General features: G+C 44.3%; 1 protein-coding gene across 3 annotated transcripts; it reads left to right on the top strand.

Annotated features, from left to right (window-relative positions):
- The first annotated feature begins 371 nt into the window (after nucleotides 1-371).
- On the top strand, nucleotides 372-14,937 carry LOC147629624 (Trm112p-like protein). 3 transcript variants are annotated; one of them, XM_086811938.1, is made up of 4 exons: nucleotides 372-403; nucleotides 847-972; nucleotides 1,067-1,121; nucleotides 14,637-14,937. In XM_086811938.1, the coding sequence occupies exons 2-4, from the start codon at nucleotides 860-862 to the stop codon at nucleotides 14,733-14,735; spliced, it is 267 nt and encodes an 88-aa protein (XP_086668064.1). In that variant the 5' UTR covers nucleotides 372-403; nucleotides 847-859; the 3' UTR covers nucleotides 14,736-14,937. The 3 variants fall into 3 exon arrangements, with proteins under 3 accessions (XP_086668064.1, XP_086668066.1, XP_086668065.1); XM_086811940.1 differs by lacking the exon at nucleotides 14,637-14,937 and adding an exon at nucleotides 1,192-1,586; XM_086811939.1 differs by lacking the exon at nucleotides 14,637-14,937 and adding an exon at nucleotides 1,208-1,586.
- The last annotated feature ends 389 nt before the right edge of the window (nucleotides 14,938-15,326 follow it).

Below are 15,326 nucleotides of genomic sequence, written 5' to 3' on the forward strand. Positions count from 1 at the left end.
TATGGGTAAAGGATTGTTACACAACTCACCCGCCTTGGGGGCCATGTGCCATCCAACTCCATGTTCGTTGTATGGGCGGGCTACCTAATAAGGAAGATTTCTCCTATACCTATGCTCGTGGATGGTGAGTCTCCCCATTATCCTTGAGGATTCACGACATAAGCGTGAACCCTTTGCCTATGTTCATGGGGATGGTGAGTCTCTCCTCTGTCCCTGAGGATTCATGGAATAAGTGTTAACCCTTTGCCAGGAGTCTCCCCACTATCCTCGAGGATTCACGTCATAAGTGTAAACCCCTGCTTATGCCCTCTCTCCCCGAGGATTCACGACATGTGTGAACCCCTAAGCCATTTGTGATGGTGTCGTATTGCACACATAGAGAGTAAGATCAGAGATCTAAAGTTGCAATTTCAAACATGGGCTTTTGGCCGTGGAGTAGCAGTGGGAGAACCATGGTAAAGAATCTGGTCAGTCTCCCAGGATCCACAGCATAAGTGCGAACCCCTGCTTATGCGGTGAGTCTCCCCTACGCCATTCGTGATGGAGGTGCATCGTATTGCGCACATAGAGTAAGATCAGAGAACTAAAGTTACAATTTCAAACATGGGCTTGTGGTCGTGGAGTGGTAGTGGGAGAACCACGGTAAAGAGTTTGGTGAGTCTCCCGACTATCCTCGAGGATTCATGGCATAAGTGTGAACCCTTTGCCGGGAGTCTCCCCACTATCCCCGAGGATTCATGGCATAAATGTGAACACCTGCTTCTCGAGGATTCACGGCATGTGTGAACACCAAAGCCATTCGTGATGGAGGGGCGTCGTATTACACACATAGAGTAAGATCAGAGATGCGATTTCAAACATGGGCTTTTGGCCGTGGAGTGGCAGTGGGAGAACCACGGTAAAGCGTGTGGTCAGCGTCAACGAGAGGCTCTTGGAGCTTTTGGCCTGCCCACTCTCCAAGCAACCCCTCAGGTATTCCTTTCACCGTACGTGCCTGCTATCATGTCTTCTTCTTGTTCCACATTTTTTGCATTCTACCCTAATTCAGCCATTCTCGTCTCTGCAGATTTTGCAGCAAATCTGGCGAGCTTATCAACGACTCTCTCAGCGTAGCATACAAGGTATTTGGCCATACAGAAACACGTTTTTTCCCGCCCAATTCATGATTTAAATCTGTTTTGATATTCGAAGTCTTCCATGGGGTCAGGTTGTGGACGGTGTACCCCACATGATTCCAACAGATGGCAGGATTTTGAATGAGGATGTCGAAAGCAAGTCCCGCTGAGAGCTTGTTGTTACCTTTATTACAGATTGTAATTAAAATTCATGTAGGAGCTCAGGCCTCTCACAGTTTCTCAATCTTGAAACCTTTGAAGTGAATTACATTGCGTTTTCTACACGATAGAGCATGAAAAACTCTTTGCTTGCTAACCACAAGGCTTCACTGAACTCGAATTGCATCTGGAGTGGCCCATCTTTTGAAGCCAGTGTAGTTTTAGGGGTCATTCTATGGATCTCAATATGCCCATTGTTTTGTTATTCCTTGAGAGGTCATTATTGTTAAAAAAGTGTACTCTTGCTGATTATTGTGGACAAAGGGTTTCAAAGATGCAATAACATTTGATGTGCCGAGGATCCCATCAAGTCTTATGCCATGTGCATCATGCTTCTCTTGAGCCAAATGAAGAGTGAATGAGATGGGAGGTATAGAGGGTTGGCTGTATGTGTGTGATCCCCCAAGTAGCTTAACTTGCAAACCACATCTTATATGTATTAGATGAACACACCATAGTTCCTCTAAAATCATCCTCAAGCCCAAAACAAGCCTCACCTTTGGACTGCTAGAGCCCTCTATTTATGTGTATGGCTAGATCTTGATTAATGTCTGATTCAATCCATGATTCCCTTGGATGAGAGTCGTCGGATGTGTGGACATGTGTGATTTATTTCATCGTTTCTTCCAGAGGTTTATGTGTAGGTTGGACCATGATATGATGGTGTAGTGCACCACGACCTAGTTGGGAAAGGATTGATCACCTTGATTCAGCTTTAAAAGTCTCAAGGAAACCTTTATATGGTGTGTATTCTAGTGGTATGGGATGCTAGAATTTGCAGCATGTAGAGTTTCTCGGTGTATCTATATTTTCTAACCTTGCTATGTCCTATCCTTATGGGGGATAGTTACCCAACGGTAGACATAGTTTCGCAAGACATGCAAGACTTGACAAGAAAATCGGAAGGGTAATTTGGATGGGGTTGCTAGGATTGGGAGGGTCCAGTTTATTGTTGACTTATATGTTGACTTACATGATTCTTTGAGAGGTTGGGATCATTTCACTTGATAGGGTGGAAGTACTCAGTATCATATTCGGAACCGGTTGTTCCGGGATGATGTATTGGATTGTGCTAAGGTTAAGTGAGAGACCTCTTATGATTGTCGCGTGATGCTCCTACAACAGGTCATCATGAGTCTGATGGGCAAAGGGAGAGGGTGGAATCAGGTTTTGGAGATTATGCTTTATGCATACGGCTCTAGAAGACCATTTTATTACATTCCTATGGTTGAGTTTGCCTATAATACTGCATAGCTAGAAGATGTTTGGTAGAAGTTGGGTTAAAACCCTGATTCCTTTAGACTTTGAAAGCTTGAAGGAGACACAATCTGAAGTGTTTGATAGTTTTAGGAGGCTCTTGGAGGGAGGTATAATATCCCCTAGGTACGAGGACTTATCAGATCTTGAAAAGGATGGGTATTATGTCGGAGCTAGCAAACGTTTGAGGATGGGTATTATGTTGTAGCTTGTAGATGTTTGTCTCAACGATTTTAGGTTTCCAATTCCATTAGGAGTTGGAGGATTGAAGGATGGGTTATATTCTTCAAGGACCTGAGAATGTTTTGTTTTTTTGTGTCTTGTTCCCACGGTCATATGCTAGGGGAATAGCAGCTTCAGTTGAGTTGGTTCCTTGATACATGGCTACGTGGATGTGATAGACATGTATAAACTTGATTTCGGAGACAATTGATGCAAGTATCTAGATTCGTCTTCATTTATTTCCAAGAGTGGAAATGTGCTAAGTGGGGAGGAATGTTACGTACCTAGCACTAATTCTTGGGATTACGGACTAATCCAGGGAGCCCTAGGATTAGGGAAAGCAGGCGGACTTAGGTACCTAAGGTTCAGATTTAATAAATCCAAGGTTATTAGCTATTTATGGTTGGACTGTTATTTATAGCATATATAAGTGAGTTTTGGGTTACTATGGATTTAGTGTGGCTTGGACTTGGACCAAGAGGCTTATTGCTGCCATGGACATGGTGGATCATGGGTAGTCTGGTTGAGGGGTTTTGTAGGGAGGCACTAGTTGTAGCATGCAATAGGTTGATTGTCGTTTGCTTTTATATGTTTTTATGGTGCTAGTCTGTTTGCTACAAAGCTGTCGGCCTGCTTTGGACAAGGGAAAAATGCTTTTATTAGCATTAAATGCTGCGCTTAATCCCATATGTGTCCCATATGCTGGCCGATTGGATGTCTAGAATGACCATGTGGTTGCCGACTGGATGTCAAAACTTTCCATTGTGCATTTCTGCTGGCCGCCGACTTGTTGAATTGGATTTGCTGGCCGTCGACTTGATGATGTGAGGTGGCATAGGGTGTAAAGACCCATATGCAAGGTAACCCCCATGATGGGGTGCCTTATGGGCTGGCCAATGTGCATATGCCCTAAAATGCCTGCTAATGCAATAACTAATGCTGAGGTTGATCTCTACATGAATCTATCTGATGTATTCTCCAAGTGGGTAAGAGGATTGACACATGCAGACTCTGTATGGCTGTGGAGATTGACCTACGTAGCTCGTGCTTAACATGTCCTCTTGGACTTGGACTGGGGCTCACAATGAAGCCTTGACATACGACAAAATATTCCTAAAAAGGTATTCCTACAGCATGAAATTTGAATGTTGCATTGATGTAGAGCCGGTGTGTCACATAGCACTCTAGCACAGGGTGCATGTAACACTGGTGGTATGGGGTGCCAGGACGGACTGGCACGGACCTGTGGGAGTGGAACCTTAGCCTCTAGATCAAGGGTGGTTTTCGGACACGATGTCACACATGGAAGCTCTGGGAGTCTTCTTTCAGCCCTAAACACCATTGAGAACATGCTGATGCAAAAATGCAGACAGAAGGGAGAGTAGAGAGAGAGAGAGATGTTGGAAATTCAGTATATTTCATATGGTACAAAAAGGTATCTACATCTATATCCATAGATTGCCTTCATGAAAAGGTGTAAATCACCAAAACAGTCCTAGAATTTGGACCCATTCCCTAGTGGAATGACTTTCAACAATGAGCATCCTGCCTATTTATAGGCCTCTTGGACCAAAGGAGAATTGGCCGACTAGCAGTCGGCCAGCCTACTGGACAAAATATCATATCCCTTGATGCGCCTGCAGCCGCCTCTCATCTGGTTCAGCTGACAGTCCTTCTTGCAGCCGACAGTACCCTCCTTGCAGCCGACAGGATCCAAGTCCTTCTCCAAGTCCACACTAGCCAAAACAACACTTTATGCTCCAATTTCTGGTTCTTATCATCTTTTTTTGGTTGCCCCTTCTGGACTAGCATCAGGATATGCCCATGGGCAAACATGCACATGACATCCCTCTTTGCTAAACTTGATGACGGGATTCCAACCTATTCTTGGATGACTGTCATTATCCCATTCTTTTCCCGAAGTCCCTCTGTCATCCATCCATCTATGGCAACCCTTTTCACTGAAAACCCGGCCCGGTTTCCAAAAACCACTCTAAGTTTGAATAATATGTATGCATCTGTTCCATCCAGTCCCCAATCCATTCTTGCCCCGACTCTGAACACTGTCTTGGTCTTCATTCCTGAGAAATGAGTCTAGCACTCTCACATCACCCCTTGGAGGATAATCCTCCCTTGGGACCGTTGCTCGAGAACCTACCTGGCTCATAGGACTGCCATCCCCTCTGGCTTTCGGAGGACCAAGAGTCGGGCTGAACTCTACACGGCTGTAGAAGCACCAATAATGACCGATCTCGAGCCTATGCACTCTTCCCAATGGAATGAGGGAAGGCTGCAAATCTGAGGCTGAGATATGGAATATTTGGGACTGTTCTAGGCTATGTATGAATGAATGCATGCGGGTTACCTTCACCAAAGTTCTGTAGCAAAGCAATGATGATATGGATGCTGAAAACTGGTTGCAAGTAGAAAATGCAAGGTCTTCTGATGGGCTGAATGCTATGAACTGTTGCGTTTTGTTGATGGAAGCTGAATGCTCATGCGTTGATGCTCCTAGATGCTGTAGGATGAAACGCTGGCTGAAAACGCTGAAGGCTGAAGTGATCTATGGGCTGAATGGTCAATTGTTGATGCACCTTGTACTGAAGGCTCAAATGCTTGATGCTTGATGGCTGAATATGAGATGAATGATGCTATTTATATGGGTGCTAAGGGCTGGTCGGTTGGCTGTAGGGTTGACCGACTGGATCCCTACTTCTACATGTGTCACGATTGTGACTAACTCTCTTAATCTTTCCCTAATTACTCCTTAATCTCTCATTAACTATAAAGACACCTGTGAAGGGTCACACCCTTACACATGGGTCACTATCAAAGGACATGTCTATTCATTAATAGACACACCCCTAAGTCCAAAGGACATAACCATTGATTCAAGAGCCACACCCCTTCCGAGGGATGTGCCTCTTCAGTTGTACCCCTTCGGCCTCTATTTAAGAAAGGCCCTGTTTCAATGCAATCTTATCATCCACAGACAGATGGACAAACAAAACGAGTTAATCAGATTTTGGAAGAAATGCTGCGTCATTATGTTCAATCTCGATTAGCTTCATGGGAAGACTATTTGCCTTTGGTGGAATTTGCTTATAATAATTCTTATCATTCAGCTATTGGAATGACACCTTTTCAAGTAGCTTATGGCCATACTCCCCTTGTTCTTGCTAACTTTGTTCTTCAACATAAAGTGGCTTTAGCAGACCAACTCATTCAAGAAATGCAAGATATTCTATTACAGATTAAGGATAAGATGGTTAGCGTCCAAGAGCAATAACAGCGCACAGCTAATAAGCATCGTCGTCACATTGAATTTCAAGAAGGAGACTTGGTATTATTATATATTGCTCCTCATGGATACAAGATAGTGAAATAAGTCTTTCCAAAGCTTCGTCCAAGATATTATGGACCTTTCGTATTATTAAGAAGTTGGAGTTACCGCCTTCTTGGGGTAGAATTCATCTTCACCGCCGGGGATACTCGGGAGTGGATTCTTGATAGTGGTGCTTCTAGGCACATGACTCCTTCCCGTGAGTTTTTACAGGATCTTAAATGGCAGTCAGGTCCCATTTTCATTGGTGACAATTTCACCATACCAATTCATAGTGAGGGCAAGATGGAGATCTGTCATGTGCATCCGTTCATCTCAATGCTCATAGACATGTATATTCTCATTAGCAAATATATCGGCAGATTTAGAGCAAATTTTGCAGCCCTACAAGCTCCCGGAAGTGCCTAAGACATAGCCCAATGGTTGGGACTCTTTTGGGCATAGTTTGGACACAAAATATGACTGTTTGGACAATGTTTTGTGGGAAAAATAGACAAAACCGACTTGATTACGAATTCATTCCTTTTTCCTATAAATAGGATCATTAGGCATTCATTAGAATCATCATTCAAAGATCAAGAGGATCCATTTGTCAGAGTCTGCAAGGCAGCAAGGACACAGTGGTGGATGAGCAGGAGCTTCTCTTGTTCGATTGCAAGTAGAGGGTTGGTATGCATCATGAAGCTGTGAATCAGCAAGATCATTGTATATATAGCATGTTTTGGCAATATACAGTAGATTAGGTCTATCTCTCCTTCTCTTTTGTGTCTTTGCTAAACATAGGATTAACGTTATCTTCTTTGCTTAGCGTTAATCATGAACACGCTTCCGCAACGCATGTTACAAGATCATTCCCGATGGTAGAGGGGGGAAGCATTCCTTTCGTGTTCTTTACGTCCCCGCACTTGGTTTTCATCTGTTGCTAGTGCATGAGGCTTGCAAGACTGGCTTCCGGGTGGAGTTTGAGGAGCATTTTGTTACTCTTAAGGGACAGAGAAACAGGCCAGTTGTTTGGGAAGGCGGAGTGGAGAATGGTATCTACAAACTCTTAGCACTCTTCTCTCTTACAGGCACTCAGATTGGTGACTTGTGGCACTTTCGGTTTGGCCACTTGAATGTGGATGCGCTGCGGCGAGCTTTTCGGGACCAGATGGCGGTTGGCTTGCCAGATGTTGGCAGCAGGTAGGGACGTTGTAGTTCTTGCATTCGTGGGAAGCAGCAGAGGGAATCTTTTCCGAGGCAGGCTTCCAGGCGGGCTTCGAAAGCTTTGGAGTTTGTACACACTGACTTGTGTGGACCTATGCAGACCCCATCATTGGGAGGTTCTTTGTATTTTATGCTGCTTGTTGATGATTGTAGTAGATTCATTTGGGTTTATTTCCTTTCCCAGAAGGACCAAGCTTTTGCTTGGTTCAAGGAGTGGCATGTGATGGTGGAGGAAGAGTCTGGCTTGTAGATAAAGACTCTTCGGGTTGACAAAGGAGGAGAGTTTTCTTCCAATGCGTTTGTGCGGTTTTGTGCGGAAAATGGCATCAAGCAAGAGCTGGCCAACACAGGTTCGCCTTCTGAGAATGGAGTAGTTGAGCGTAAGAACCGAACTGTGGTGGAGATGGCGAGGACTATGTTGGAGCATCGTGATCTTCCTCATCCACTTTGGGGAGAGGCTGTGGCTACGGCTGTCCATATCCTCAACCAATCTCCGACGACTTTAGTATCGAACATGACTCCCTTTGAGGCTTATTTTGGCAGGAAACCAGATGTCTCTCATTTCCATGTGTTTGGGAGTGATGCGTATGTTCACATTCGAAAGAAGCAGAGGGGGAAGCTTGACTCAAAGTCCAAGAAGCTTGTTTTTGTGGGATATAACTCTTTTTCCAAAGGATACAGGTTGTATGACCCGGAGCGGAACGAGGTTGTTGTCAGCAGAGATGTGGTTTTTGATGAGCATACTCCAGCTTCCACTGTTGATGAGTCGCCACTTCTTGGAGACCCAGATGAGTCTGATGATGATTCCAAGTCGATTGTTCCAGCTGGACAGCCTCACTTAGTTGAGGAGGTTGAGCCCGCGGTTGGAGATGAGCCCTCGTAGCAGCAGGAGGCTCCGCGTTCTGTTCGAGTACCCAGGTGATTGTTAGACACCCTTCGGGAGTCGGGTGTTACGGAGCTTCCCTCCGAGTGGACTACAGAGGACGGACGTCGAAGATCGCATAGAGTTCGTGACAAAAGTCATTCAGCGGAGCTCTTACAGGTAAACTATGCTTTGATGTCTCGTATCATGCGGGACAAAGAGCCCGCTTCTGTAAAGGAAGCCCTTGCACAGGATACTTGCCATCCAGGTGGAACTGGATGCCATAGAGAAGAATAAAACTTGGGAGTTGGTTCTGAGGACGTCAAATCGGTTTGTCATTGGTGTCAAGTGGGTCTTTAAGACCAAGTATACGTCAGATGGGTCGGTGGACAAACACAAAGCCAGACTTGTGGGTTAAGGGTTATGCTCAGCGGCTTGGCGTTGACTATGAGGATACCTTTGCACCGACAGTGAGGATGACCACGATTCAGACTGTTCTTGCCCTTGCTTCTTCTAAGCGGTGGCCCGCATATTAGATGGATGTGAAATCCGCGCTCCTTAATGGTGACTTGCAAGAGGAGGTGTATGTTGAGCAACCTCCAGGCTTGGTTCCAGGATCAAAGGGGATGGTTTACAGGTTGCGGAAGCATAGTCACAAGGGAACGTCGTTCCAAGCTCTTGGAACGGGGGAACGCGTTCCATAGAGATAGCCGTTCCCGTTCCCGTTCCAAAATGGCACCGCAGACCATGTAAGAAATATAAGTGAACTATGTATCATGTAGAACACATCTATGCATTATCATGGCCACTACTGAGATGGTTTGAGGTTCTTTCTTTACTATGCCTCTTTCCAAAGCATTTACAGATATATAAAGTAAATTTATAAACACATTTATGCAATGATGTGGCGTTCCCGATTCCGTTCCCTTTTATTCAAGCTTTTCGTTCCCGTTCCAAACAGTCATCCGTTCCCCAAAACGTTCCCGTTCCCTTGTGACTATGTGCGGAAGGCCTTGTATGGTCTTAAGCAGCCTCCCAGGGCTTGGAATCAGCAAATTGATTCCTTCTTTCTACGGACTGGATTTCAGAGATCAGTTGCAGATTCCAACTTGTATCTCTTTCGGGAATGCGGCGTGGTCACGTTGATCATCCTTTATGTGGATGACCTCATTCTCATTGGCGGTCATGTGGAGCACATTGCAGTGACGAAGGCTGCCTTGTCAAAGGAGTTTGAGATGACCGACTTAGGCTTACTCCACTTCTTCTTGGGATTGGAGATCTGGCAGACCCAGAGGGGGTTCTTTGTCTCTCAGTAGTGGTATGTGCATGAGTTGCTTGAGGCCTTTGGGATGGAGAACTGCAAGCCTATCACGTCACCGATGGACCTGAACACGAAGCTTACAGTGAATGATTCTTGTGAGCCAATTGATGCCTCTCTGTATTGGAAGCTGGTTGGTTCATTGATCTGATTGCTGAACACCAGATTGGACTTGAGCTTTCCTGTGGGGCTGTTGAGCTCGTTCATGCAGACGCCTTTGAAGTCTCATTGGGACGCAGGATTGCGGATCTTGCGGTATCTGCAGGGTACGAAGGATCTTGGACTCTTCTACGACACTGGAGGTGAAACGAAGGATCGAGTCCGACTCCAAGGCTCGAGTGACTCAGATTGGGGAGGAGATCCAAACACGAGGAGATCTACATCAGGCTACAGTTTTACCCTCGGCTCAGGAGCTGTTTCATGGAGCAGCAAGAGGCAGCTGACTGTTGCCTTGTTGTCTATAGAGGCAGAGTACTGGGTTGCCTGTGGTGCTGCTAGCGAGGTTGTGTGGCTGTGGAGGTTGCTTGGCAAGATTGGGTTTCCACAGAAGGAGCCCAAGGTCATCCAGTGCGAAATCCAGAGCTGTATCGCTATTGCTCGGAACCCGGTCTTCCATGCCCGGACCAAGCACATAGAAATGAAATGAAATGAAATGATATATTAACGTCTTCAGAAGGCCAAAATGACCTATGAGACCAAAAAGGTTACAACAATTCGTGGATCTGATACAATGTCTGTGTAAGAAAAGCTAAAAACAACTAAACAACTAACTGAAACTGAAACAACTATGAGGAAAAGTACGGTACTAGGAGCTCCTAATGGATAACATCTAGGAGGAAAACACCAGCAACAAAGGTAAGCATCATACACATCACTATCCAAAGATGTCTCTCATCGGTCGATGGCGGATATCCTCAATGTCCTCCATGGTGAGTACTCTGACTGGACGTCTCCCATGCCGTGCTAGTATGGTCCTGATCCTCTGTTGTAGTCTCCGCCGGTGTCGAGATGGGCCTCTCATCTTGGGGCGCCTGGACCGCCCCAGCTCTATAGCCTGATCAATCAGTGTACCTCTGGTGCGGCTATACTCTGGGGCTAGCTGCAATGCCTGCTGGCCTGACTGCTCAATCTCTGGTCGAAAGAAGTCTGTAATCTGCCTCTGTAGGTGTCTCTCCCTCTCCGATCCCCTCCCTCTCAAGAGACCCTCTCTATGTCTACGAAGCTCTAGCAAGTATATTCCGAGGCATCTCTGATCCTAGTATCTCATGACTCTAGAAAGTGAGAAGATCTTGGTTGGTGACATCTTGCTTCGTTATGGTTCGACGGAGGACAATGCGGCGGACCTTTCACGAAGTCTCTACCTCAGGCTATGCTCCGGCGGCACTCCAGCTCAGTGGGGTTGGTTCCACATCCAGGAGCTGAGGGGGGTGTTAGCAGTCATCTCCTATCTGTATATTACATCAGGGCCTCTGTTGTGGGTGTGCCCACCCGTTTTTGGTGTTTCCCCATTTTTCCTCACTTCCATGTATTTTTCCCATTTTTTCTGAGGCGTGGAGAGTTGTCGGCTGTCTTCTTTTACTGGCTGACTGAGAGTTGCTACCCGACTGGTCTTCAGCAAATCTGGCCAATTGCAAGCACCTGGCCTATCGGGGCTTTTGCTGGTCGTGAGCATCCGAGGTGCTGGTCGTGAGCTTTTGTTGCTGTCGGCCTGTTTTAGACTGGCCGACCAGCAGCCTGGGGCCATATAAAATGGTCCCTTGCTCCCCACACTCTCCAGTTGTAGATCTGGGATTTTCTTGAGTGTATATAGCAGAGTTACACAACTTCTCTCTCTCTCTTTCATCTTCGTTTTACTGTCTACAGCAATTGTCTTCATTTTCGCTGTGCATTCTGACATGATTCTCTCCAAGTGGGTTAAGGGGTTAAGGGACTTGACTGACTGACTGACTTACTATGGCTGAGGAATGACCTACGTAGCTCTTGCCTGACATATCCTAGATTGAGGATTACAATGGGGTCACGGCGTACGACAAATATCATCCTAAAGGGTGCTAATAGTGTACAATGTTGCATTGATGATGATGAGCCATCTTGTCACCATACATTACAGTGCAGTGTGCATGTGACATTCCCTCTTGCTTAACTTGGCGGCAGGTTTACTGTCACAAACGGGTGCGTGGTTATACAGAATTTATTACTGAAATCACAAGATTATCATCCTTGATCACTGCCATATCCCACATACATAGCCATAATGATTGATTATACAATGTGGAAGTATTGAAAAGAAATGATTCTGCACTATGGACCAGAAGATGGGCTGGTCCCCCTCCCCTTGAAGGATATGTATTGCCTTAAGGGAGTAAGAATTTTACAAGTATATAAAATGGGTGGCTTGGCCCAGCCATACACCACCGTTTCTTCCAAAATGATTGAACATGAAAACAACTTACAAAAACTATACTTGCCCACAAGTAGCCCAGCTACAAGCTAGCAATATGGTGCCCAGCACCCTTCACCAAGATTGCCCAGCAATCCCGATTTCTGCAAATGTAGCTTAACTTCAATGAGATCAACCATCTAGTGGCTGAAAATCAGCCTTAGGAGAATGCCTAGCACTTGCCAAGGGTTCTCCCGCATAGAACTTGTAGCAACCGGAGCCAAGATAATTCTCTCACAGCGTCAATATTTAGAAATATTCTTCTTCTTCTTCTTCTAGCTTGAATGGAGACTTTCAATTCTGGAAATCAGAATTCAGCCAGCTTCTAAGTGTTTTGGAGAGGTAAAAACACTACGGTATGGCTGGAAAAATACCCTATAGTAAGTGCATTAGATAGAGCAATAAACAAAGGCCAAGAAGTGTCTGAGGTTGGAAATCTGAATTTATAGAGTTCTATTCAGCCTAGAAGGAGGCGCCTAGATGAAGAGAAGGAGTGGATGATATTGCTCATAAAAAGATGTGGTAGAGACTAGAGATTTGTGCAAGTCGCAAGTCTTTTGATCACAAAGGATGGCTATTAGCAAAGTAGCAACTCGTGTAGCTAAAGGAGGAGAAAAAGTTTACATTCTTTTCTTTTGAGTTAACTAGCTTGCATGACTCTTTTGGAGAAAAGTGAGCTTGCATGCTTTACTTTTAAGAAAAGTAAGCTTGCATGGCACACTTTTAGATGCATGAAAAGATAAAGCATTGCATGATGCATGCATGTAGCTGAAAACACTTGCATGTTGCATGCATGGGGGTTTCTGGCCATGCATGTCGCATGCATGAGGATTTTTAGCCATGCATGTCGCATGTATGGGGGTTTCTAACTATGCATGTCACATGCATGAGGGTTTCTGACCATGCATGTCACATGCATGGAGGTTTCTCATCATGGAGAAGAAGTTTATCAACCATACTTAGCTAGACTGTCATGCATGCATGGAGATAGAAAACCTGCATAAGAGTGTGCTGCCTTCAAATTGTCAATTATTTCTGTACAAATCCATCAATACAAGTTAATTGAAGACAGGTTGTGCAACATACTAACCCATGGATGCAATCCAGGTGTCCCCAGATCCATGAGCTTCTCATGCAATAAAATCCAAGCATTGTCTTGGCAAACAAAACAATACACGCAAATAAAAATAAGCCATGCACACAAATGTATGCATTTAAACACATATTTTGGAAGAAATCCCCTCTATTCATATGTACTTGATATTTACAAGGGCTATGGTATTTGGCTCTCCAAGATCCATTAAATATCCATGGCATTATGTATTGCATTTGGTTCTCCAAGATCCATTAAATGCTTAACATGCTTCTATGCAGTTGGGATCTTGTAGATACAGCTAGCATACACATACATGGGAAGCTTAACCATAAACATTCCATGGCTACATGTAGTGTCCAACACCCATCTCCATGGATAATAGAGAATTTACAATATGAATCCCGTGAAACTAGGGAGTAGTTACATTCTTGGCTTCAAGTAGTCCGCCAACAACTGGGGGTACTCTTGAAAGAACTCCTCGTCTAGCCAAATGGTTTCGTGGGTACCTCGATCTCGGAACTTTGTGTAGAACTGACGTATTCTTTGACCGGAAACATGCTTCCAATGATGAAGGATGATTTGCTCAAGCTCAATGACTTTTGCTTTGTCTATCACGTCTGGCTGTTGTTCATCTGAAACATCAAACACTTCTGGTCCAACATATGGTTTTAGCCAAGAAACATGAAAAATATCATGCATTGTCTAACTGTTAGGCAACTTTAACTTCATGGAGACATCACTAATCTTTTTAACTATCGAAAAGGGTCCAAAACTACGAAAAGAAAGCTTGGGACGGCGTTTGCCCACTTGTTTCAATCTCTGTTTTATGATATGCAAATAGACCCTATCCCCTTTCTTGAAGTGGATATCTTGTCTAGACTTATATGCCTGTTTATGAACTGAATAATGGCCAAACTGGGTTGAGTACCAAACTCTGCGGAATCGACATACTGATCTTCTATGCCATCCAAGTCTTTTCCAGAGATGTTGAGAATGGTAGATTCCTGAAGGGTTTGGATCAAGGTTGCATTTAAAACCCGTTTTTTATTATTTAGTACTTTTTGGACTTCCGAACGTTTCGTTTCAAACTTAAAACACGTTTGTGTTTTGGTTTCTTCCCTCGTGTCCTTTTTTCTATTTATTATGCTGGGCGATTGCTTTGTATAGCGCGTTTGCGCTCATGACATTAGACAGATGTGACATTGTCATTTGATTTGATTTATCATTTGTTTCTACTATCTACTTGAATTGTCAAATTCCAATCATGGTGTATTGGGTATGTCTAGACATTGTTTATGTTGTGAGTGCTAATTTTGAAATGCTAGAATGTGACATGTGTTGACACATTACTCCTTGTCTATCAAAGGATATTAGATATAGACTTTGAGCTTTCTTGACTAATCTCACACACAGACACACACATATATATGATTTTAACATTGTAAAGTACGTAACGTTTTTGACGTACTTTATTGGTTGGCAATGTTCTATACCACGTACTAAACTTGTGCCGTTTCGTACGTTTCATACGTTTGAAACTACCTTGGTTTGGATGCAGGTCTTTCTACTAAGAACATCTGCTACTACTGGGTTATGTTGGCCAGGGATGTATTTGACCATTCCTCCAAAAACTGGTGAAAGAGCTGACCCTGTTTAGTGTGCTGATCACTCCACTGGGCACTTGGCATTGCGGGAGCCACTTAAGTCCTTGGTGGTCTGTGGTGGTAACTGTGAAAACTCGTCCATAAGGAACATGTTTCAAATGTTTGAGTACTGACTGCTGTTCTAGCTTGTCCTTGAAAGTCTTGGAAATGTTGATTTTATAGCAATGTGATGAGCTATGGTGGATCAAATGCAAGGATTAACATGATTAGCAAGTAATTAGAAGGTGATTAAGGTGAGATTAGTGTACAATTAATCTAATAGCTTAATGTAGGCATGGATACTCAAAAACCAGCAAGTTCTTATTAGGCCAATGCCTCAATTTATAGATTTTACATCCACAAGGTGCCAAGCATCTAATCCCACTGATTTCTCCTTGATTTGTGCCACCTCCCCTACATCTGGGGACACCTTTTCCTAGAATCTTTCCACACCCCTATATTCACTCATACTACCCTTGATTCTCTCATTCAATAGATTCTTCTCACCTTTTCACTGCTACCCACTCAATTACAGACTCCCTTTTACAGTCTCTAGCTAAGAGCTTGTTTCCGCACACACCCATTCAATTGCATATTTCAACACC

This window comes from Cibotium barometz, chromosome 17 (genome assembly GCF_041138505.1).
Source record: "Cibotium barometz isolate CiBa-2024 chromosome 17, ASM4113850v1, whole genome shotgun sequence".
Classification (NCBI taxonomy): domain Eukaryota; kingdom Viridiplantae; phylum Streptophyta; class Polypodiopsida; order Cyatheales; family Cibotiaceae; genus Cibotium; species Cibotium barometz.

Bases quoted from the DNA above. Each gene is read 5' to 3' on its own strand.
- LOC147629624 (XM_086811938.1), top strand. From the start codon at position 860: ATGGGCTTTTGGCCGTGGAGTGGCAGTGGGAGAACCACGGTAAAGCGT. The intron at 973-1,066 runs GTATTCCTTTCA...TCGTCTCTGCAG, and splicing joins CTCTCCAAGCAACCCCTCAG to ATTTTGCAGCAAATCTGGCG. The intron at 1,122-14,636 runs GTATTTGGCCAT...GTTTGGATGCAG, and splicing joins CTCTCAGCGTAGCATACAAG to GTCTTTCTACTAAGAACATC.